Here is a 27183-nt window from a genome sequence, read left to right on the forward strand (position 1 = left end):
AAGATTTTATTGATTTTTTCCGAGGTGCCTCTGATGTAGGGAATAGTGATGGATTTAGAGTAATCTTTTTTGTGAAGGGGAGGGGGTGGTGGGTTGTGGATAACTGGGTTAAGTATTTTTTGGATTTTTTGGAGGGGGTAGCCGTTGGCTGAGAAAGTGTCACGGATGTGATTTAGTTCAGTGGTTAGGGCTTGATCGTTAGAACAGATTATTTTTGCCCTGTTGAATAATGTTTTAATAACTCCAGGTTGGCGGGTGACTAGTGTGTCTAGGAAGGGGAGGTTATTGTTTTCCTCTTTTTCCAGGGTGAATTTGATTCTAGGGTGTTGGTTGTTCAAGTGTGTTAGGAAGGAGAGGAGTGAATCCGGGCCATGTGGCCAAATAGCGAAAACATCATCGATGTAGCGCAGCCATATGGTAGGTTTTTGTGGGACTGAGTTTAAGGCTTTCTCTTCAAACATCTCCATGAAGAAGTTGGCCAGGAGTGGGGAAAGTGGTGAACCCATGGCTGTCCCCTCTATCTGTTTGTAGAATTTTTCCTGCCAAACGAAATAGCCTGAGTTCATTGTAAACTGAAATAGGGCTGAGATATCGGGAGGAAATTTAGCTTGGATTAGCTCTAAGGTTTCTTTGAGGGGAACATTCGTGAATAGGGAGGAGACATCAAAACTGACCATTATGTCATTATGTTGGAGTGTAAGGTTTTCTATACTGGCTTTGAAGTGGTCTGAGTTTTTTATGTGTGATGGTGTATTGCCAGTATAGTGTGATAGCGCTTTGGCTAAATGCTTGGCTAGTTTGTAAGTGGGGGAATCAATGCCATCCACTATGGGACGTAATGGCACATTTTCTTTGTGTATTTTTGGGAGCCCATATATGCGGGGGGGTCTAGAGTTATAGGGTTTTAGTCTGTTGGTAATCTCCACAGGCCAAGAAGTGACCTTCTTAAGGAGCCTATGGAGTTTTCTAATTTGTAAGTTGGTGGGATTGTAATCAATGGGGAGGTAAGTGGAACGATCTAATAATAAAGCCTTGAGCTTACCTGTGTGGTCTTTAAGATTGAGTACCACAGTGGCCTTTTGCTATTTGGCCACATGGCCCGGATTCACTCCTCTCCTTCCTAACACACTTGAACAACCAACACCCTAGAATCAAATTCACCCTGGAAAAAGAGGAAAACAATAACCTCCCCTTCCTAGACACACTAGTCACCCGCCAACCTGATGGAACCTTGGTTTTCTCAGTTTATAGAAAACCCACCCATACAGGCAGATACATTCACCAACAATCCCACCCCCCCTCACAACAATATGGAGTTATTAAAACATTATTCAACAGGGCAAAAATAATCTGTTCTAATGATCTAGCCCTAACCACTGAACTAAATCACATCCGTGACACTTTCTCAGCCAACGGCTACCCCCTCCAAAAAATCCGAAAAATACTTAACCCAGTTATCCACAACCCACCACCCCCTCCCCTTCACAAAAAAGATTACTCTAAATCCATCACTATTCCCTATATCAGAGGCACCTCGGAAAAAATCAATAAAATCTTAAAAAAACATGACTTGACCACTTCTTACAAACCACACAGAAAACTGGCATCCCTTATCCGCTCCACCAAAGACCAACCACTTCCCCTAGACCTACCTGGTGTATACCAGGTCCCTTGCAGCTGTAAACTGTCCTACTTTGGCCAAACAGGCAGGACAGCAAATATCAGAATCTCAGAACACAAGGATTACATCCGATTTCACCAGTACAGCCACTCTGGGCTTGCAGACCACGCTCTGGATACTCGCCACAGAATAAGATGGAAGAAAGCCACAGTAATATACCGCAGCAAGTTCAAGTATGAAAGACTATTCATGGAATCAGCCTCGGCCCTTAGGAACATGCCAAACCTCAACAAATTTGGATGCATGAAACTGCCCCAAATTTGGGAAACTTTTATCAGAAGAACTTCAGTCCAAAGGCCAAGAACTACCAATATAGCCCGCCAGGGGGCACCATCAGGACTTTAGGAAAACGCTAGCTTCCTAGCTTCAGTCTCATTTGCTGTTATTAGTACTTGTGTGCACGTGTCTTTTTAATAAGTTCCCAAGAAGATGGCAACATGACGTTCGCCGAAATATCGGAAAGTGTATATTAAAGTTTATTTAATCTATATTTCCAGTATACGCTGTCAATTCCTTAAATATTAGTTATAATAAGTACCTGCTGGATTTCTGGTCAGGTACTTATTATGGACAAGTCATTATTAACACCATGTTCCAACATAAAGATGTGCACAAATTCACATGGAGAAAAGATGTAACCAAAGTTTCATTGACTATGTTATTGTTAATAGCAATATCTCCATACCAGCTCAGTACGTGAGTATAGAGGAGAATTCAAATAGAAAGTGATCACCATTTTGTTTTGAGCAGGATAAAATTGAATATCATATTGAAAAGAAAAGTGTATAAGAAAGTTTCAAAGAATCAAACTTGAGTAGCTTTCAGAGTTGAATTGTGACTTAAACAGACAATGACTATTAAAGAAAAAAAAAACAAAGTTTGAAAACAAGAACAAAACTAGAGATTTAGAGCAGACCCTAAAGAAACCATTGACCGAATCAGCCAGACAGTATGTAGTGCAGTTGTCTGCAAGAATAGAAAAATCAGAACTCCAAGGTGGACTCAGAAAGATAGAGACAGTGAAGGAAAAGAAAAACAAGAAAGTGCATCAAATTCCAACAAGTGAATCAGCATATGCTCTGAGATAATACAAGAATGTAAGAAAGCAAAGCAATGTGTAACAGTAGCTAAACAAGTCATGGAAAGAATTTGGTAAAAATTATTATTTATACAGGTACTTCATGGAGTGAAGAGGATAATTATATAACTATATATTTTTTTCTGATATATAATTATATCAGAAAGGTGAAGTGAAAGTAAATAGTTACAGGGAAGAAGACACTGAAACTGTGAGTAAAACGATGCAAATGTACTCCATGATGATGTCAACTTAAATTTGAAAGGAAGGTCAGCATCTGATATTCCTCGTTTTGAAAACAAGAAACAGAGTCTTGAAAATTGGAACTTGGAATGTGATAACATTATATAAACTAGAGAATTTTGACAACCTTATACAGGAAATGAAAAGACAAAGTTGATGTGATGGGAATTAGTGAAACAAGATGGCCTAACACAGGAAAACTAGAAAAAGATGGCTTTACATTTGTATATTTTGGTGGAGAGAAGCATGAATATGGAGTGGGTTTCATGATTAAGAAAGACATCTTTAAATGTGTAATGGAGCTATGGCCCATAAATAAAATAATAATACTTATTAAATTAGCCACAAAGCCTTTTAACATCATAATTATGCAGGTTTATGACCCTATGATGACTCACAATGATGAAGAAATAGAAGATTTTTATAACAACTTACAAAAATCTATAGAATATGTAAAATCAAATGAGATACTCATAGTGATGGGTGACTTGAATGCAAAGGTTGGAGAAGGGGAAGAAAATCCAGTTATTGGGACAACTTGATTTAGGCGAAAGAAATGAAAGAGGTGAGAGATTGATACAATTCTTCATTCAAAACAACTTATGCATAATTGAATACTTTCTTTCAACATCCAAAGCACAGACTATATACTTGGACAAACCCAGATAACTCTATAAGAAACCAAATAGATTTCATAATCATAAATAATAGATACAAAAATAATATAACCAACATACCCAGATGCTGATATAGGTTCAGACCATAACCCTGTTGTGTCTACTTTAAAAATTAAACTTAAAAAAAAAAAAAAAATCACACTGAAAGACTTGACAACTGTGAATATACCTAACAACATAATGGTGTTTAACTCAGAAATGAGGAAAAATTTAGATCATGTAGGATAAAACAAAGACAATATACTTTGTAACACAGAGGAAATTGAAAACAGGTGGTCAAATTTTAGAAGTGCAATATAATGAGGTTATTCCAAAAATTAAATACAATAAGAAAAAACGTTGGATGACTGAATCAATACTAAAACTTATGAATGAAAGATGAAAAAAGAAAAGTACACAACAGTATAGAATAATCAGTAAAATTATAAAAAATGAAGGCAGGAAGGCTAAAGACAAGTGGCTAAATGAAAAATATGAAGAAATAGAGGAATTTGACAAGAAACATAATAGTAAAGAAATGCATAAGTCAATCCAAGCTCTGACAAAAAGAAAAATTTCAACCATAATTCTTGTATAAAAGATCAAAATGGGAAAAATGCTACTAGAGACACAAGATATCATAAAAAGATGGAAAGAATATGGAAAAGAACTGTTTGACTCTGGTCGCACAGACGCATTAGATATACAAAATATACATGGGGAACCAATTACATATGAAGAAATAGAATATGCTCTAAGTCAAATGAAAACATGCAAAACACCTGATCAGATCTCTATTGAATTGTTAAAGAAGTAAATGAAAACACACTTAATTACCTAAAAGTTATTTTTAATAACATCTATGATGCAGGACACATCCCTAATGATCTAAGGAAATCCATCTTTGTCAATATTCCCAAAATTCCAAGAACTTTTAAATGTTTAGAATATAGACTAATAAGTTTAACAAGCCATGCTACAAAATTACTGCTGAGAATAATTCTAGAAAGAATAAAAGGCTCTTTGTCAGTAGAAAGAAAAGACACTCAATCAGGTTTTCAAAAATACAAGAGAAGGAATTTTCAATTTGAAAACATTATGTGAAAGAAGCCTTGATAACTAGAAAAGCATGAACATGGAATGCATTGCCTGATAGAGTGGTGAGAGCAAGAATGATCAATGCGTTTAAGGAGTGGTATGATAGACTTTGTGCTTCCTAGGAGGGACCTCCCTCGATGAGTCTTGATAGACTTGTGTTTTTTAGGAAGGACCTCCCACGACGAGTCTTTTCACTCTATGGAGGCCTAAATAATAATAATAATAATAATAATATATCTTCATTTTATTGATTGCACCAAAGCATTTGATTCAATAGATCACAAGAAATTAATGCATATCATACAGAATAATAGGTTAAAAGGAAAAGATCTACGTATAATTACAAATATATACTGGAATCAAATGGCCTTGATAAGATATAAAAATGCATATTCTGACAACTTTGAAATCAAAAAGGAGTAAGACAAGGGTGTGTCTTATCACCCTTACTGTACAATATATATAGTGAGCAAGTTTTTAAAAATATTTTGGAACTGAAGGGTGTAAAAATCGGAGTTAGGAACTTCAACAACTTCAGGTATGCAGGTGACACAGTCCTTATAGCTGAATCTGAAGATGACCTTCAAAACTTAGTCACAGAAATTTGCACCAGAAGCTTAGACATGGGATTAATTATTAACCTAAAGAAAACAAAGTGCATGATTATATCAAAAGAACCAATAAATAAGAAACTAAACATAACTGTTAACAAAAAGAAAATTGAACAGGTTCAGTTTTTTATATATATTTGGAATAAATGTTTACAGACAGAGGAAATTCCCTTAAAGAAATAAAAAGAATAGAGATAGCAAGAAAAGCCTTTATTGACAGTGAAACTTGGACTCTAAATAAAGAAGCAGAGAAAAAATTAGTAGCTTTCGAAATGTGGACCATCAGAAGAATGTTGAAAATACCATGGACAGAAAAAATGAAAACCAAAGATGTTTTAAAGAAAGCAAAAATGAAAATAATTAAAGAATGAAAACTTAAATATTTTGGACATCTCACTAGACAAGAAAGCATTCAGAAATTAATATTAGAAGGGAAACTGGATGGGAAAAGAGGGAGAGGTAGACCCAGGAGAATGTGGTTTGAAGACATTAAGGCCTGGACTGGCTTGAATTACCATAAATGTTCTAGAGTAGCAAAAGAAAGAAAAAAGGTTCTGTGACATGGTTGTCAACCGCCTTCTAGGGGATGACACTTGAAGAAGTGAAAGTGGCAAAATGTTCTGAGGCTATTGAAAAAACTTAGAGATATTTTTCAAATCTTCCATATGTGGAGAGTAACTAAAACAGGATGTGTGACCTAGTGAACAATCCCCAAAGTGAAAGGAAGACACTCCCAACACTGGTTATTCTTGCTCCTAAGAAAAATCCCAAAAGGCATTGTGATGTTTGTCCAAACATTTCGTTTGAAATGGGGAGAGAGAGAAAGAGAGATGTCATAAATGTTGATGAATGAGGAAGTGAATGGTATGAGTATAGAAAATGAGAGAATGGGTGTGCAAGAGAAGCAGGGAAACGGGGAGGCTCAGGGTGGACGGGTACACAGCATGAGAAAGGTGGATGCTCCAAGAGGAGGTGAGAGCATGTGTAGAGAGGAAAGGAATGGGATGACCTGGGATCAAGAGGAAACAGTTGGAATTGAAAAGGGTTTTAAAATGAATAAGCAGAAAGAGAAATGGCCCCAGTCGAGCATGGAGAGATTACATCAAGTGGGTGATATCAGTGGAACTAGCTGTAGATCCACTGATGTTGTGTTTGTAAACAAATGCTAGAAGTATAAGAAACAAGGCAGATGAAATGGTTGCATTAATTGCGTCTGTTCACCCAAAGATTGTTGGAATAAATGAGACATGGTTGGAAGAGAACGACAACCTGACAGGAATAGAGATGGAAGGGTTATGATGTGTTTCGTGAGGATAGAAGGGGTAAAAAGGAGGGGGGAGAGTGCTATTGATGATAGAGAAAGAGTTATGTCCATACAAAGTAGAGATGCAAGAGGGAAAAAGTGCCAGTGGTTTTGAGGCAGTATGTGAGATAGAGGTCAATGGAATCAAATACTTGGTTGGATGTTGTTATAGACCAGGTAATGTGGATGGTGGTGATAATGAAATGTATAATCAAATTAGCCAAGCAAATAAGAAAAAGTGATCATTATGAGCGACTTTAATTATGGCAATATAGACTGGAATGATGAGATAGCAACTGGAAGTAAAGAAAATAAGTTTCTTGAGTTTTTGAAGGATAACTACCTCAGACAGTATGTAACAGAGGGCATGTGAGGATTGAGGGTCTTGGATTCGGTCATCTCATCAGAAGATGTAATTATAAATGAGGTGTCAAATCATCCACCAATTGGTGAGAGTGACCATGAGGTGATTACCAGGGTGGTTGCCAGCAGTGTGAGGAACTCTGTGAGAAAAGGGTATGTGTGGAACTACAAGGGGGTGATTATGAAGAGCTCAGGAGACAGCTTGCAGGTGTAACATGGAATGAGGAGTTAGCTGGAAAAGAGATCAATGCAGCTTGGGGGATTTTCAAAAACAATCTAGTAGATGCAATGTCTAAACGTATTCCAAGGGTGAGAAGGTTAAATAAAGTAGGTGTGAGATGGATGAATAAAGAGATTAAGCATGCGATACAGAGAAAGAGGGCATTATGGAGGCAGCATAAGAGAAGGGGAAATAACCAATTCCATGAGGACTACAAAGACCAGGCAAGACAGATGACTTGGTTGGTGAGGATAGCTAAAGAGAGGTATGAAACAGCAGTTAGCTAATGAAGCCAAAAAGAATCCTAAGGAGTTCTTTTGATATGTAGCCAGCAAAAGAAAGAATGATTATGGAAGGATGACATTGGTAGGAGAAAATGATATAAAGACAACTGTTGCAGAATGTGTGGTGGAGATACTTAATGAGCAGTTCATAAAGGTCTTTCAATCTTGTGAATGTGACTACATGGAGAGATTGAAAGCAGTAGATGATGGGGAGGAGAGACTGACTGTAAGTGAGCAAGAGGTGTATGGGGAGTTGAGTAAACTAGATGTTAATAAGGCTGTGAGACTTGATAATATATCACCACGTATTCTGAAGGAATGTGCCAGGGAGTTGACCTGGCTTGACATATTTTTTTAATACAAGTCTTGCACTCAATCGAGTTCCTAAGGAGTGGATGGAGGGAAAGATTGTGCCACTTCATAAAGGAGGTGATCAAACTCAAGCATCAAATTATAGGCCTATCTGTGTGTCAGGTGTTGTGGTTAAGTTGTTGAAGTTTGTGATAACTAGGATCCAGAGTTGGGTTGACAACAATGGTATTATCTTTGATGGAGAGCATGGATTTGCTAAAGGGAGGTCATGTTTTAGTAATCTACTTGCTTATTACAATAAAGTGACTGCTTCCTTGGACAGAGGAGAGGGATACACAGTGATATACTTAGATTTCGCAAAGGCTTTTGATAGAGTACTTCATGATAAATTGATAGTCAAACTAGAGCAGATGGGGGTTGAATATTAGATTAGTGCATTGGATTGGAGACTGGCTATCTGATAGGTATCAACAAGTTGTGTATGGGGGAGCTATATCCAGGAAAAGGAAAGTCACTAGTGGAGTGTCTCAGGGGTCTGTTTTAGGGCCATTACTGTTTAACTTGTATATTAATGATATAGGTGAAGATTTGGATGGAGATATTCAGTTCAGTTGTTTGCAGATGATGCGAAGTTGGGACGAACCATGCAGAGTAGTTGAAGATGTTGTGGCCTTGCAAGAAGACTTGAATGAATTGAGTGATTGGGCACAGAAATGGGGATGTGAGTTCAATGTTGCAAAATGTAAGGTTTTAAAATTTGGAAAACAAAGATGGGATGCAGAATTTATGCTTGGTGAGGATATATTGTTGGAGGCAGAAGAAATAAGAGATCTGGGGGTTGATAGTGGATAAGGATCTGAAATTTAGGGGACACACATACGAGACCCTTCGACACTTCTGCGCATGTCAAAAGAATGAGAATCCATTCCGATAATAGGGTAATCAATCCATATTGTGGAATGAGTGTTTATTATTATGCATCTGAAAATTAACTTCTCTTTTATGATCATTGTAGTTTTAAAGTGGTAACTATTTTGTTTGTATAACAGTTGGAAAATTTTACATATAAAGCATGTTATTTCGCTTGTTGGTGACCAATTCGTACATCGCCTTATCTGTCTTCCCTTCAACAAGAATTCACTCTTCTTGGTAGTCTGCCAACGACAGCTCTCGCTTATGTGGTCGGACTATATCAGGAGGAAATTTTGACTTGATGTCTATCAGTGGTACAAATCAAGGGTGTCTATCAGTGGTACATTGGTAAATAAAGAGGTGACATCAAAACTAACCATTATGTCTGAATTTTTAAGGATGTGATTTTCAACTATTGTTTTGAAATGGACTGAATTTTTTACACAAGTAGAGGAATTGCCTGTAAAAGGGGGGGGACAAGCGACTTGGCTAACTGTTGGACTAGTTTTTATGTGACACTATCTATGCCACTGACTATGAGGTGTAAGGGGATATTAGGTTTGTGACTTTGATAATCCATACATGTGGGGTGGTTTAACATGGATGCATTTGTCACCTACCTAAACAGCCAACACCCCAAAATCCAATTAACAGTAGAAAAAGAATCAAATAACTGATTCTTTTTCTACTTTTTACCATTTCTTGACACATCAGATGGATCACTATATAAAAAGCCAAAACACAGAACCTACATAAACAATCACATCATAATCCAGTCCAACAACAATATAACATTTTAAAAACCCTTACACCAGAGCCAGAGCAATTTGTTCTAACAATACAGCTCTGTCCACAGAACTCAAATATCTGTGCCATACATTCTTAGCCAATGGCTACAATCCCTACAAAAATAGATAAAATACTCCATATTCCTGTTACCCTTCCCTCCCCTAATACACAAGAACACAACATTACCATTTCTATTCCCTATGCCAGAGGTACATCAGGAAAGATAGCCAAAGTACTGATGAAACATAGCCTTTGCACCAAATTCAAACCTCATGTTAAACTAGCAACTCTGATCTGCTCACCTAAGGATAAAATTCACCCTCTAGCACACCCTGGAGTGTATGAAGTTCCCTCGACTACTATGGGCAAATAGGAAGATCAGTTAATATCTGCCTGGAATAACATGAAAAATATACTCGCTACTATTACTATGGCAGTAAGGGGTATCCAACATGTCAGGACTAGCAGACGTGTTGGATACCCCTTCACCAGGATTAGATAGAAGAAAACGAATGTGCTATTTAAAAACTGTTATATATCTGAAAAATTATTTTTTAAGTCATCCATGACTTTGAAGAATTCTTCTAACTTAAACAAATATGGTTGCATTAATTTGCCAAAAATTTGGGAGACTATTATCATAAGAGCAACTCCCACATAGCTGTAATGTTTTGTTGTTGTTTTTTTACAACCAAAAATAAGGTTTTACATATCTTGTCCATTACAATTGTATTGTTTCACTTACTCACTGTCGCATATACTAGCTGTGTTGTGCTCTGATGATGCTGATTTGAAATTCAGTGAAATATATGCAATTAATAAAACATCTTTTGATAAAATTGTTTGGTGTTATTAATTCCATTAAAAATAGGTCATAAATACCTAAAACAGATCAATACCTAAGCTTATCTGTTATATTCTGAGAGATAAATATCTTAAGCAGCATGGGATTGAAGCAACTAGAGGCTTTAATGTTTTAGATTTGATAATAACTTCACAAAATGTAGTTAATGAAGTGTTGATACTGCTGGTTGGTGAGAGTGATCATTAGGCACTTGTTTGGGAAGTGATGAAACAAGAAAAGGTCATACCAAAAATGGATACATGCAGAAGTATAAAGCAGGTGATTATAGGAAGCTCTGTATTCAGTTAGCATCAGTATGTTGGGTAGATGAGCTGAGTAGAAAAGATGACAATGTATGGAAACTCACAAGGCAGTATCTAACAAAAGCAATGTATGACTGCATACCAAGGGCTAAGCAAGTAAATAGAGTAGGAGTGAACAGTGAAATTAAGCAAGCTGTGCTGGAAAAGAAAATGTTACGGAGGAGTTACAAGGTAGTGATCAAACCCATGAAGAGTATAAAATGCAGCTAGAAAGGTGAGCATGGTAAAGAAAGAAAAGGTGCAGTATGAGAGGAGATTGGCTGGTCAGACCAAGGGTAACCCAAATGGCTTTTTCTGCTAGATGGCAAGCAAGAGGCAGAAAATAATTGAGATTAACATCAGACTAACAGCTGTAAAGGATATAGTGAAGTTTTTGAATGAGCACTTTATCAGTGTACGAGGGTGGTTGGAAAAGGTTCTCGGCCTCGACCATGGATGGCAACACTATCGGCATAATTTTTTTGTTTCTTAGTTGCTGCATCTGTCATAAGCATCCATATGAAATTGCAAGTCATTCTATCAAGTAGTTTGTTTTATATAGCACTCTGAAGCAAAAGTGTTGTCTGTATCCCTTGAAATGGATAAAATTGAGTATTGTACATTATAAAATTCTTATAAAAGAAGGTTTAACACCAAAAGAAATTCATTCGAATTTCATAAAAGTTTATGGGCACTCTTCTCCTTCATTTTCGACCATTAAGAAATGGGCTGCTGAGTTTAAACATGACCATACCAGCCTTGAAGATGATCCAGCAATGTTTCCAAAAAGTTACAATCTTTGCTTTAGTCATATATCCACTTCTTCCTGCTTGTTTCTGAAGTGTGGAGGACAGTAACGTTCACTTACTGAGACCGCGGATGCCACCATTGACCAAAAATTGGTTCTTCCACTGCCATCTTTTAGATCCTATTCTGATACCATATAGCTACTAAGGTCCTCTACCATCATAGTGCTAGAATACTAACCTTATCCTAACCCTTCAGTACTAGTCTGCTCACCGACCTGACTTCCTGCTGGAATTTGATTGACCCAACCTTGCTTAGGTTACTTGGCTTAACAGGGTTCGCATCTTGTTGCTGAGTATGGAGTTGGGGATGGAGAAGCTAAGAGGTTCTGCTTGTAAGAACCTTATGTTATGCTTCTACATTCCCATTTGGACCAATAAATTTTTTTAATGTTTTAAATATTTGTTTTACCTAAATAAGAAATGATTAGCTTCTCAGAAGTTACTGTCTAATTTTGCAATCAAGTTGTACATGCTTCCCTTCTGTGTTAAACTTATAATTTAATTTATAAACTGAGAAAATTAATTTTATTAGTTAATTTAAGTAGGTATTGATAGAATAAACCAGACAATGAAAGTAAATGAATTTTGTCTCTCTCCCACTTTCCTCTGTTTCAGATAAGAAAACTAGAAGAAAAATGTGAAGTAAAAAGAGAAAGCCACTGCACTGATTCCAATGGGAACATACATAGTTCTGGCGAGAACTGGAAAGAAGATAACTGCACTACTTGTAACTGCAGTGTAAGCAATTAAATTTTTGTTTTTTTATTGCATCTCTTATATAGCCTTTGTATAAGATCATTTATTTCATTTTTATTTTTTCCATCTTTAAATGTTATATAACTAGGTGGCATATGATCTAAAGTCAACACAAAGATGAGCCTCTTTTGCTTATGAGTCAGTATTTTTTTATGTGTAAAAATGTGAAATTTTGTATAATACAGAAGTGGGTTGTAGTTTTAATACCATCTTTGCTTCATATCTGTGCTTTGTATCTCTACACTATCATGTCTTTAGTCATATCTCTGTGCTTTGGAGTGAAGAGAGGCAGTGCACTCTTAGTTGAACTTTGCTTTGCAAAGTGGCTGGGATTCAAGACTAGGGTAATGGCTGGCATGGACTGAAATTTTAAGGGCACAATGCAAGTATCGCATCGACTACACGTTGCATTGCTAGCTACTATAATAAGGAGCATACTGCTGAGTAGAAATAAGGAGGTAATTGTCCCTCTACAACACTCTATTCAGACTACATGTGGACTGTTGTACTCAAATTTGGTCATGTAGTTTTAACTGTGCTGTGTGAAACACTAGAGAGGGTCTGGAATGTTGGTTATGGGGAGAGGTTTAAGGGAATGTAACTTGCAGAGTTTGACTAAACAGAAATGAGATGATATGATAAAAAAACATTTATTATTATTATTAAAATTTAACCTCCACAGAGTCAGAGACTCATCATGGAGGCACACACTATTGCACACAATGCTCATCCAACTGTGATTTAAACTGATTCAATGTGTATACATTCACAATCAATTCAGGCAATGCATTCCACTCACCAACCATACTCCATACAACCAAACCTGGCAACGAAATCTGTCCACAATAATCTATATGAGGCCTTATACAATCGCATCATAACCTCTATTTCTGCATATGAGGCTCCTCTGCATTAGTGCCATTATCCGATGTGACATCTTCACAACTTGTGCAAAGAACCTTCTCCTCACTCCTCTGCTCATACCCTCCTTATACAGTTTTCACCAATGGCATCTTGTTCTATATCCCCCCCCCCTCCCATTCTGTGAAAAATCTCTTCAATGTCAACCTGATAACAACACCTGATAGCTTATGTATCTCAATCACATCCCCCTCCCTCTCTTCCTCTTATTCACAAGAATTCGCAACTTACATTCTCTTGATTCTCTCATGCTACACATGCCAAAGACTACTGACCACCTTTGTGAATCTCCTCTGGACCTTTTTCAACATATCCTCATCAATAATGAAAACCCAGCAACCAAATCTGTACACAATAATCCATATGAGGCATTATCCAATGTGACGTCTTCACAACTTGTGCAGTGTGGCACTTGAATTTCAGGTTCTTGTCCACTACCACTCCTAGATCTCTCCTCCTCTACTTCCTTTAAAGTTTTTCCACCAAGTATATACTTTGCATCTTATTGTTGCTTATCAAATCTCAAAACCTTATTCTTTGCAACATTGTACTGATAGTTCCACTTACCTATCCATACATGCAATTTATTCAAGTCCTCCTATAAGGCTATAATATCTGCTTGACTCTGCATTGCTCTCCCCAATTTTGCATCATCTGCAAACAGCTGCATATCACTAATTAAACCCATCCCAATATCATTAACATACAAATTGAACAACAATGGTCCCAAAACTGACCCCTGCAGTAAACCACTAGTGACATTCTTCTTTCGAGATATTGCACCCCCACCTTTCTGATACCTATTCGACAGCCAGTCCCTGATCAACTCAGAAGTCTGTTATCCAATCCCATCTGTTTCAATTTATTTACCAGCTTGTTGTGTGCCAGGCTATCAAAAGCTTTTGCAAAATCCAAGTACACCACTGTATATACATCTCCCCTGTCCAAGGTATTTGTCACCTTGTTATAGTACATAAGTTAGTGAAATACGATCTCCCTTTAACAAACCCATGCTGATAACCACAGAGAATACTGCTGTTATCAACCCATTTCTGTATCCTACTTCTCACCAATCTCTCCAGTACCTAACACCACAACTCCAGATACACAGATTGGCCTATAATTTGAAACTATAGCCTTATCACCATCTTTATGCAGTGGAACAATTTTACCCTTGGAAGTGAGGGGAAATATAAAGAGTGGAAGGTGCAAAGGGAAGAATGAGATACCATCCTTAGCAGTTGGGTGAAGGTGTAGTGAAGAGGAAAATGAATGCATTGTCAGAAAGTATACTGGATGACAGGAACTTAAATAAGTTTGATTCAGTATATGTTGCTAGTTAAAACCTCCCATTATAAGTCTGCTGATTCAATTGAACTGCTTGATTGATTCCATGACTACCACAAAGCTAATTGTGTTAAATTCATTGTGTTTCTACACTCACTATGTGCTTTCTATCTTTGATCGTGCAACATAATAGATTACTCTGCATAGATCTGGTCAGCTGGTTTTTAAGGGAATGAGAACATATTGGAAAGGATCCAGAGAGAAGTGACTCTGGTACCTCTCCTCATCCTATTCATGGGGCTCCAAAAATGGCATTAACTCAACCCATCTTCATAATCATAAATAGGATGAGGAGAGGTACTACAGTTGAGACATAAGTTGGTAAGTAGTTGTTACCAGTTAAATGTGGAAAAGATTTTAATAGAATGGAGGAAGGGAGAAAGAGATTGAAGATGCTGTTTTGAAAGCTGTATTTGGGGGGGTGGGGGGGATTTAGTTTCTGCTCTGCTGTATAGGTCTCCAACCAAAACTGGCTTTTCTTTCTGACTGGCTTTGCATTTTCATTATCCAGTTCTTCATTTTGAAATTTATGCAGATCACTGAACTTTTTTGTGTGTTCAAGATGTTTATCATGTCCATGTGAAATACTATAGATACTTTCTGTGATCATTGTTGCCTGACTAACATCTTATAACTGTTTAAACATATCTTCATTGTTTTAACCTTGCCTTCATCTTGGTAACAATAATAATGTTGATAATATTTCTTAATTTCACTAGCTTTGACCTCTTTGCGTTGATATGTCTGTAGATGTGCCTATCTTCATTTCTGATGCATTTCCTTATACCACATAAGAAAATGTATGTGAATTGAAATATTTTATCATCTTTCAACCCATTCAATTTCTGGTACTGCAAAGGCTGGCTTACTGCAATAAAATGGAATTTATAGCATTAAATAAAGCAGTCTAATTTACAGAGATTTAGTATTTCATCAGTCATGTTAATAACTAAAGTAAAGGACTTTTTCCAGGCTCAATGTGCACTGCTCTTTTAATGCTTTCTATTGCAATTAAAGTAAATAATGCAGTTCATCTGTACACCTAGTATAATTTTTAAACTAATAAATTTCTTAATTTATAAACTCTTATAAACTTGGCATGTCCATGACAATGAGAGGTCTCATTGTCACATCTTATACATTCACCATTGCTGTACTCATCACATTCATAATCACCTACCAAAAAATATACTCGCATAGCTTCCAGGTATGACCTCTTATTCCCCCCTGTCTCCCACATTAATCCGGTAATTACCCCTTATCAACTTTTGTTTCAATCATATTCTTTTTTCTCCTCCTCATTCTATCCACTAGACTTTGTAAATTGCATTTCTTTAATCTTTCTTCATACTTTCTTCATTCCAGAACCCAGAAACTACCTTAGTCAACTGCCTTTTGGACTTTTTCCAATATCTCTTCAACCTCAAAAACCTAGTGACCAAATCTGTGCTTGGGCCTCGACATCTTATACAATGGAACCATATTGTCCTTACTTCTCCAACTAAGTGTCCTCTATCACTGGCATAATCCATTATGCTGTTCTCAAAGTTTGTCCCTAAAATTTAGTTCATTATCCACAATCATCTCTCGGATCCTGTATCTCCTTCACCTCCTCTGAGATGTTCTTACCAACTGTACTCTGACACCTATCTTTGCTTTCCAATTAAAATCTTACACTTTGCAACACTGCTGTATTGCCTCACTCACTTGCCCATTCACATAGTCCATCAGTGTGAGCCAGACTTAAGAAGGTAGCAGGGTTAAAATCAATGCAGGAGTCATTTTCTATATATAACTAGTATATCACCATTTCATTAAATACTCTAGATCAGCGAGCTGTAGAATTACAACTATCTCTGGTCCAAGTTGCAGTCAGTTGGTGGATTGAGTAGTGGAGATAGAGCTGTAGAGCAGGTGCCCTCCCTCGATTAGTCCTTGGACTCCCTGGAAGTGTCAAATAATAATAAGAAGAAGAAGAATTAATAAGAACATCTGGCTCCTGCGGATGAGATCTTAGTAAAGATCAAATCCAATCTGGGTAATGGCCCTTTCCATAATGCAAAAACATTATCCTATTACAAGGGTTGTTTGAAAAGTTTGGTAAAAAAAAATAAGTTAAACACATTTTTTGGGAAAAAAATCACCTTTGTTTCTCAACATGGTCTCCATCGAGGTCTACACATTTGGTCAAGTGAGTTTCCAATTTTTTTTTCTCCCATCTAAAAAAGTAGGATTTGTCAAATTGTGCAAAATAGTCATTGACAGCTTTGATGACATCCTCGTTCGAAGAAATTTTTTTTCCACCAAGCCAAATTTTTAAGTTTGGGAACAAGACGTCACACGAGGCCAAGTTCGGAGAATACAATGGATGTGGAACCATTTCAAACCTCAATTCGTGCAGTTTTGCCATTGCGACGATCGATATGTGGGACGGTTCATTGTCTTGATGAAGGAGCACTTTTTTCTGCACCAATCTTGGCCATTTTATCTTCAATTCTTCTTTTAAATGGTCCAACAATGATGCATAATAGACTCCTGTTATTGTCTTACCCTTTTCCAAATAGTCTATCATGATAATTCCTTGAGAATCCCAAAAAACAGTGGTCATCACCATCCCAGCTGACAAAACGGTCTTTGCTTTTTTCGGTGCTCTTTCACTGGGCATTGTCCAATGTTTTGACTGCTGCTTGGACTCAGGTGTGTAGTGGTGGTGGATCCCAGTTTTGTCTACAGTCATGAATCGTCACAAAAAAATCCGATGAATTGAAATTAAACATTGCCAGACACTGCATTGAAATGTCTTTTTGCATGCATTTTTGATTGACAGTCAACGATCACGGCACCCATCATGCACACAGCTTTTTCATGTGCAATTTTCTGTGCAGAATATTATGCACCCATTCAATTAAGATTCCTACAATCTCAGCAATCTCATGCACTTTCACTCAGCAGTCTTCCATAACGATACCAAGAATTTTGTCAATCATTTCCTTTGTAGTGACCACAATCAAGCGCACTTCATTTTTGATGGACTTACAACCACATTTAAACTCATTTATCCAAAAATAAATAGTCCTTAATGCTGGTGCAGAGTCCCCATGAACTGCATCTAACTCGGCTTTGATCTGCATGGCCGTCCACTTCTTCAAATAAAAATGTTTTATCATTGTACAAAACTTGTTTTTCTCCATTTTTATGAAAAATGTGAACACGGTCTGCCTTAAGATTTGAGTAAAGAGCCAATGACCTTGTAAAAAAAAAAAAAGGACACTCCTTTTTTTATTTTTAGTAATAAAATAATAGTTTATTTTAGAGAAGTGAAATGCAAACACGGTCATTTTAAATGTTTGCCAAATGAGAACTACGTGTTGCATGTGGCTAAAATTTTGCCAGGGGTCATGAAAAAGATGATACATGCCAACACTGGTATGAATGAATGAATTGTGTCGCAGTTTATTGGAAATTTACCAAACGTTTCAAACAACCTTCGTACATTATGGAATACTAAGGCACTAGATGCAACATAGACAAAGATCAAAAGATTGGAATATATTCAGGCAGAAATTAGACATGAAATCTTAAGATGCCTATGAGAAAGTGATTGTTTAAAAAAATAAATAAAATAAAAATATGGGAGTCATTAAATTGCTCATCCTTTTCTGAATTATTTAGATTTAGAGAGGATTTTGGACACTACTTCTCATGTGTTGTACACATGAGAAGTAGTGTCTTGAACAAAAGGATTCCATGTTTTTTGGATGCTGAAGAAGCTACGAATATGTTGTATTTTGCTAGAAAAGGGTGTGTCAGTGAAGAGAAATATCATCTTGCTTAGAGATCTGAGTATTATCAAAGTGATGAAGTGAAATTAACTTTCTTTTGAAAAATAGGTTCACTAGATTACCTTTGCCAAAGGACAATAGCTTGAAGATCATGAAGCTGGGAACATTTAAGCATTACCAGATTTGTCAAATAAAGAATGGATTGTGCTGTCATCAATGGAACTATGCATAAGATTTAAGATTAGTTAGAAAAGGTTTATGTATAGAAAGAGAACACAGGTTCATAACTGGATGGAAAATCTGTAGAGTAAACTGATGACAGTTACAGAGGGTGGAAGGCAGATCATAAGATGAGAGGTTGGTAAGTAGGTCTCCATACCAGAATAAATCAAATACCCTGGGAAATGTCAAGAGTAACCATAAGTTTCTCCAGATCTTCAATGGCTTGCGTCCAAAGGTGGGTGATATTGTATCTGCAGGATCTGCTATGGAGTGAAGGTAGCAGAATCCTTACTGGTAATTAATCAATGGGCTTTCCAGGTAATGAAGTTGGCTGTAATATTGTTTTCAATAGGATTGAAGTAAAGGCACTGGGAGGACATTTTGATGGTTTGCATTTATCTTCCTCTCTGAGGTTGAAGTGAATGTGGAGATATTTCTTGCATATATTGTTGGTGTTAATTTACTTTATTTATTTATTTATAGGAGATATGTTCTAATCTCCATTCTTATTGTGTTTATTCAGTCTTTTATGGCTGGCTATGGAAAAAGAATAAAGTAGGGTCATGCAATGTGGAAATGACTCACAAACTTGTCTTTTGACAGTGACTCCCTCATACTGTTAACCCTTTGAGCAGCAAAACAGTATACAAGGTGGTTCAAGATTCCATCTACAAACTTTGAGGGAAGGTAGAGAACATCAAACTCAACCCTATTCACATAGGCAAGCATGACCTGAAACGCCACCCAGAAGTGATAGGTGGCACTGTTTGCCAGCGCTTCAGGTGAGCAATTGGAGCTTCCTCATTCAAGCTTTCAACATTGTACAAAGAACGTGCGTTGTTTTACGAACGCTGAGATGGCAGACATGCACCTCGTTTATGGGTTAGCTGACGGTAATGTACGAGCAGTTGTACGAATGTATCGCGAAAGGTACCCAAACAGACGTGTTTGGGTACCTTTACCAAATGTCTATGCATTTGCATCAGAATTTGTGTGACTATGGATCATTCAGGGATTGCAGGCATGATAGTGGGTGGCCATGATTGATGCAAAATCCCACCATGGAAGAGTTGTTGCATACGATGGACAATAATCCAGAGACAAGCACGCATGCCATTGCCTCTGCTATAGGAGTATCACGATCGAGTGTATTGCGAGTTTGCACTCTGAGTCCTTACATCTGCAATGGGTCCAGTTACTGATGGCTGAAGATTATCCTCGACGTGTGGAATTCATGCAGTGGTTTCTGCAGAAAAGTGCCACCATAATCCCGGATTTTCCAACTTGTGTTTTGTTCATGGATGAAGCTTCATTTACCCATGAAGGGGATCTTCAATCACCACAATGCTCATGTGTGGGCCCATGAAAACCTACAAGCTGTGTGATCACATGCTGCATAACAGCACTTCGCCATTAACGTATGGGCAGGTATTGTCACTGACTGTTTAGTCGGCCCATACCTGTTACCACCCCGACTGGATTCCCAGAAGTATCGGACCTTTCTGGAAGAGGTTCTGCCTGATTTACTGAACAATGTTCCAATGACTGTGCATTGGCAGATGTGGTTCCAACACGACAGGGCTCCAGCCTGTTTTGACATTTCTGTGTGTCACTATTTGGACAGGTCCTTTGGAGCTCGATGGATTGGGTGTGGTGGATCCGTCACATGGACCCAAGCTCACCTGATTTATCGAGCATCGATTTCTTTCTGTAGGGGGACCCTTAAAGCCATGGTGTACGAAACACCTGTTGCCTCTGACATGGACCTCGTGGCAAGAATTGCCATCGCCACTGCTAATGTCCTGGAAACTCCAGGTGTTTTCGAAAATGTATAGCAATCGATGCATCGTCAGTGTCAGGCATGCATCACTGCTAATGGTCATAACTTTGAGCACCTGATGTGAAACCACATTATGTATCCAACTACTGTTGAACTGTTCAGTTAAAAAAAAAAAAAAAATCAGCGAACGCCTTTTTATTCCCGTATATACGGGAGTAGGCTAGGCCATTTAGCCCTATCTAACTTTTGGAGACTGAGTGGGCAGTTCAATCTCCACTGGTACCCAATCAGAGACAGATGGCCCAAGGCTATCACTAATTAAGCGGTACGCAGTGAAGAGAGACGGCTCAAATGTGCCGCCATCTCGCGGTCCCTAACCCTAACACAATATATTTAATGTCTGAAATAATGTGGGTTCTACGGTCGATTTTCTTGAGTTTACAGGACGAAAAACCCGAGTTTCCAGGAGGAAAAACCTGCTTGCCCGTGCCAGAGATCGACTAATTCGGGAACCGGTCGAAAAAAGGCTTAGAAAAATTTCCTCTAGTCGCCGACTAGACTCGAAACCAAGACTTCCTTCGTGCGGCCAAGCGCGGTGGTGTGCAAACGCCACATCCACTGAGCTACACAGGCTGAACTGTTCAGTTATGCCTAATAAAGTTTTTTTATACTACTTACTGCCTTGTGTTATTTCTGTATCTTTGTGTCCCTGTTAGTACCTTCCGGTGGTGTTTCCGGTCATGCTTTCCTATGTGAACATGGTTGATTTTGACGTTCTCTACCTCCCCCCTCAAAGTTTGTACATGGAATTTTGAACTACCCTGTATATACATCACCATGTTGCAAAAACACTATCAATGTATATATGTGTATATATGCACATCGCATCTTAAAGTAAAACCATAAGTTTACATCCGCTTTTGAGTTTTTGCAGGGAAGACTGCAATCTCTTAGCAACCTTCCCAATCTTTTTTCATGTATTCATACCATAGAAGGTGAGATAGGTATTTTTAATTCACTTCTCAAAGTGTTAATATACTCAAATTCTCTCCATGCTGAATTTGCAAAGTAAATCATAACAGGATTATTTGGGACCTAAAGCAGTTGTGTAGATAGTCTGTGAAACTACTTTACTGCTGTACCCTCATTCAAGAGAAAGATTCTGGGCCTACTATTCAGCATGCCCTTGAAGTAGTTTTAACTGATATAAACTGCATTTCAAGCCTCTAGTAATGAAGGTAGTAGTTTATTTCACTAGGTAATGTCATCCAGTACTGTGAGGAATCTGGGTGGCATTTCCACCAGCTATATGAAAGGTGCCTTTATGGCAGTAATACTTAGATTTACCAGAGCTCCATTTACAGAGACAGGCTATATACAGTGGAAAGTTTAAGTTAATTCGGCTGAGCGAGAGACTATATATTGTACTCATTAGTGATCCAAATTACTCTGACAAATTTGGTATGAAAATCAGCTTTTAAAAAAAAATGAAATGAAAATAGAGAGAAAAGCAGATAACATCAGTAATGAGCCTGTGGAAAAGGCTACATATTTTAACTATTTAGAAACAATTGTTTCTAAATAGTTAAAATAAAATAAACTATACGAGCTTTAAGTAAAGCTCGTATAGTGAGAGGTCAATTCAAATAATTTTTTAAGGAAAAGGGAGTAATTAACTAAAACAATATCTTACAGTACAAGAGTTCAAATGATTTTAACTTGAGGATCAGAGGGCTGAATTAGAAATAGAACAGTTAAGATATTAAACCACAGATGTGAAAGTCCTGAGGAACATTAGGAGATGGACAAATGGATTGCAATGGTAGAAGAAAAAGAGCTTGATATTGTTAATATTCAACAAAAACTTTTTCTTTACTTTTAAGCAGCTGGCTGTAATAAATAAAATTCTGTTCAAAATTACATTTTTTTTTTCACAGTATGTGATGTAAGAATCCATGTATAGCATTTCAGTGCAGATATGAAGACAATAAGTCAGCTTTTTTTTTCTTTGCATTTTTTAAATTGCAATCCCATGCACACAAAGTTAGGAGAGATGATAAGAGAGAGAGAATTTTTCGTGAACTTCATTTTTCTTTATTTCTACCAAGTTTCTCTTTTAATGAACATTGCATCCATCATATGTAAAGATTAAAAATAGTCTCCATGATAAGCTGATACTTTAGTGCAGCACATGGGTTTAGATGTTGGGTTAGTCAATTGGATTCAGAATTGGCTGTCTGATAGTATCAGAGTTTTGTATGGTGGTGCAATATCAAGGAGGCAGAAAGTTACAAGTGGGGTTCCACAGGGGGTTCAGTACTGGGACCTGTATTGTTATTAACACAATACAGGTCATTTATATCAATGACATTATCAATGGATTACAAGGGGATATTCAGTTGTTTGCAGATGATGTGAAGCTGGGCAGGGTTATTAATAATAGTGCAAATGTAGCAGCCCTTCAAGAGGATTTAAATAAAGTGGACAGATGGGCAAATGAATGGATGTATCAGTTTAATGCAGCAAAATGTAAAGTTTGGGATACATCAATGGGAGGCTGCATACTCGATTGGAGGAGCTGTACTGGAGGAAGTAGGGGGGGGGGGGGAGACGAGAGATCTGGAGATGATGATTGATAGAAACCTGAAATTCAGGGAACATATTGCAAAGGTGATGAAGGTAACCAGAGGATTGTTGCAAGACTGAGAAGGGCCTGCAGAGATAAAATAATTATCATTCCATTGTATAAGACACTGATCAGACCACACTTAGAACAATAGTCTCAAATTTGGTCCCCATGATTTGATGGGAATAAATTAACTGTGGAATGGGTACAGAGGCGGATAACAAAGATGGTTTCAGGACTGTATAATGTTAATTATGAGGATCAGCTGAGGGAATGTGGACTGCAGAGTTTGGTGGATAGAAGGAGAGGTGATATGATCGAGACTTTTCAACTATTGAGAGGCAGTTGCAGGGTTGACACTGGGGAGTTCTTTCACTTGGTGGAACAGCGGTAAGGAGCAATGACAAGGGGGCCATCCCTGGAAGTTACGAAAGGAAGCTGTGAGGAGTGGTTTCTTTGCATAGAGGGTGGTTGAACCATGGAATCCATTGCCTGATAGTGGTGAGAGCAAGAACGGTCAATGAGTTCAAAGAGTGGTATGATAGACTTCATGCTTCCTAGGAAGGTCCTCCTACGATGAGTCTCTTGACTCCATAGAGGCCTGAATAATAATGATTCTCCAGTTGTTGCTTAGTAAACAACAGCATTTATTTGATATCATATACCTGTGAAAATTTCTGACATTTTTTTTAATAGATTATGATTTCAGAGACAGCACTGCTATAATAAAAAATAACATTTCAATTAATTATTAATTCTTTGAATGAAGCAACTATTGACTTACTGCTCACAACCAAAAACACCTTGTTTTTAAATTTTCACATTTTATATTTATTGCCTTGTTTTTTCAAGAGCTCCAAGATTATATTTTGGAATCATGTTCCCTCTTTCCATCAATAATTTAAACAATCCAATAGGATTTCATTTCTGAAAATAAATTGGACATTTCTTGAAGGAATAGTTTGTTTCTATAATTCTTTTTTTTTTCCTTTTCAGGCTGGTGCAACTGTATGTAGAGTGTCAGTGTGTCCACCTGTTAATTGTCACAATTCTGTAATTCCTGATGGAGAATGTTGTCCACTATGTTGAAAGTATCACACATTGGCTGTTTAGTCAATTATAGGAATCAAATAGACTGGAAAGTCTCCTAGGAAGAAGAGTATACACACATGTGTATGTGTTCAAGGAGGTAGAGCAGCTAGCATATTGAGATACTTCAATTGGCAAGTTATTGTATAAATATCATACTTTACACTGTTGCAGATGTATATGTGGGTATAATATTTTCTTTTGAGTACTGCGGCTACAGAAGTGAATATTAATATGGCTGTTTGTCTTCCTCCTAGGATAACTAAATCAAATTCTGAATAATGTTCGTATGTGCCATAATTATACCTGACCACTGCCATTATTGTGGATAACTTTGAAAATATATAGTTTAACAAATACTATTCTTTGAAGTACTATAAAATGTGGGATCAAGTAACTGTTGTGTAAATTCATTTGACAAATTCTGCAATCAAAAAGATCATTGGTTGATTTTATTAGGTTCTACAGCTTTAAGTGATTAAGTAAATTTTAGTGTACTGTGAAGAGAAATGAATACAAAATTGATTTATGCATAATCCTAGATGCACAAAGCACGCATACTTCAATGTTATTTTTGCTGAATGTGTACTACTGCTGTAATAACTGCATTATTTCCACATCTTTAAATCTGCACAGCTGTTGTAAATCTACAAATACAGACTGTAATAACTACTTCTGTGAATACTCTAAGATGCAACTGGAATCTGCAATTTCAGACAGTATTGGCATCAGTAGAATGATTGAATTAGTTTTATATAAACTAGTGAATTTATGTATAAACTAGTTGTAAAATATTTGTACATAAATTGCTTAATTTACACCCAAAAAAAAAAGCTAAAATAAGATTTCTTTAATTGATTTTGGTATAAAAATACACTCAATAAAATGTCAGTTTTATAGTAAGTGGTGTCAATTTTCTCAAAACATACCTAGCACACATTTTGAACTTAACTGAAGATTATAGCATATGCCATTCATTTATAACTGTTTTCTTTAAAGAAAAGCGAATCTCATTAATTATATGAAGAGCCACAGGTTTCAATTCGGCAACATATAAACTTATTTAAGTTAAGGGATATTACATCCCATATTGTTTCATAGCCAAATAAGAAACTCAAAGAGTTTCATGCCAAATATAGTAAATATATAAAGTTCAGCGAGTCCAAGTAAGCAAATACCTGGATAGTGTTACAACTGACCCTTTAGGGAGTGCAACATTGAGGTAACTCATGGTAAGGGTGGAGCAAGCTCTGATCACTATTCTTGATATTTCCCCATAATGTGAAACCTAGCTCCTAGGAGCTGTATTACTGTTCTACATTATGAGTGAGAGAAGGTCACTACCCAGACCGGTTTCAACCTTTATTGAGGTCTCATCAGTGAGTAGGTAGACCTAGAAATACCAAGTTTGTAGCAAACAGAACTTACATATACCCTACTATGAGAATTGCCAAGAAGGTGTCCTAAATATTAATTATATGAAGAGCCAAAGGCTTCAATTCGGCAACATATAAACTTATTTAAGTTAAGGGATATTACATCCCATATTGTTTCATAGCCGAATAAGAAACTCAGAGTTTCATGCTGAATATAGTAAATATATAAAGTTCGGCTAGTCCAAGCATAAGCAAATATACCTCAATAAAGGTTGAAACCGGTCTGGGTAGTGACCTTCTCTCACTCATAATGTAGAACAGTAATACAGCTCCTAGGAGTTGGGTTTCACATTATGGGGAAATATCAAGAATAGTGAACCTTATTTTTAATTACATGATGTAGCTATGCTCAGATGTATGGTTTTTTTAGTTTTACTGCATATGTGTTCAATGTAGTGAAAATGGTGGGACTGTGGTTAGTGTAGTGCAGAGTAGTCATTGCTGCAATAAGTCCTCTGACTATTCATGAACGTATCACATAACAATATTTTACCACATTGGTGGTAAAACTATCAAGATACAAATGCAGTCTACATTAGTAGTTTGTGCTTTAAGGGTTAGGGGGGGGGGGATATAATGCCAATCCATTATAATTCAATACTGAATTATAATGTAATGTATAAAATATAAAACAGTATTGAATTATAATATTAGATGGCCCAAATAAGAACATCCACCATTCATATCCATTATTAAATAAAATGGCTACCAAAAAAATTAGATATTTTGAAGTGAGAAAAGGTAAGCATGTGGAACTTTGCTGAAACAGCAATGCTTGTTTCACATTCAAGTTGTTTGTTTCACTGGATTTAGCATTCAAAACTTATTACATAATAATGAAAGTTGATGTTTCACTGCTGAAAATCCCAGCATCTTCTTCTTCTACGCGTTATTCCCGCTTCCTATGCAGGGTCTGCGTGTTACTTAGATGCGACTTCTTGTTAGTACTACTCCCAACCGACCCGTCGCCTGGTCTGCCGCTTTGGGGGGGGGGTTGACTGTAGAGGTGTATGTTCACAGGGCTGGTTTGCCTGCTTGCGGGATGAAAAACGCCAGATAAACTGGCGGAAAAAACCCTACTGACCGCGCCCAAGACTAGCTAACTTGGCTATGCCTGAGGAAGATCCTCAAATTCCTCACGTCTACAACGGGAATCAAACCTGGGACATTCCTTCCCCAGGCATATGGTTGCGAAGCGCAAAGCCACTAGGCTAACCGCGCGATCCCAGCATATGGAGAGCAAAATGGATTAGTTTAAACAAAGAACAGCAACGTGGTATTGTAAGGATGTTAATACAAAATATATGAAAAATAACATTTGAAACAAGTAATAGTAAATGGTTAAGAGTACCCTGGAGCAGCAGTTCTCCAAGTGTGTGGTCAGTAGCCCACTACATCTTAGAGTCGGAGATAGGTAACTGTGAGGAGACCCGTGTTTCTCATCCAATGTCCCATCCTGATCTTCTTGTGGTGCAACCCCATTAGGTATCTATCTGGAAAATCAATAAACAAGGATGAACTGGCAATTTGGGATTTTAGTTGAACAAATTGTATTCTTATTTGCTTAAACAAAATACAAAATGATAGTACAAAATGATAGTACAACATGACAGACAGATTCCTGCCAGCTGGGGCATCGCCCAGTTAAACCCCCCCCCCCATTGATTTCATCAATAAACCAGGGCAAACAGCAAAAAGTCAGCTACTGGAACAAATTCC

At 37.2% G+C, this 27183-nt stretch overlaps 1 protein-coding gene across 3 annotated transcripts in view; it reads left to right on the top strand.

Moving 5' to 3' along the window:
• Nucleotides 1-24931, top strand: part of Pxn (Peroxidasin) — a 479183-nt gene extending 454252 nt beyond the window's left edge. For all 3 annotated transcript variants that reach the window (XM_090409901.1, XM_090409902.1, XM_090409903.1), the window contains 2 exons: nt 12121-12243; nt 23936-24931. In XM_090409901.1, coding sequence (XP_090266027.1) covers nt 12121-12243; nt 23936-24028 — 216 coding nt within the window. In that variant the 3' untranslated portion in view covers nt 24029-24931. The remainder of the gene's footprint in view (nt 1-12120; nt 12244-23935) is intronic.
• Nucleotides 24932-27183: the final 2252 nt, after the last annotated feature.

The sequence above is a fragment of the Typopeltis vanoorti genome, chromosome 20, assembly GCF_054136105.1.
Source record: "Typopeltis vanoorti isolate ZY-2024b chromosome 20, IOZ_Tvanoo_1.0, whole genome shotgun sequence".
Taxonomy (NCBI): domain Eukaryota; kingdom Metazoa; phylum Arthropoda; class Arachnida; order Uropygi; family Thelyphonidae; genus Typopeltis; species Typopeltis vanoorti.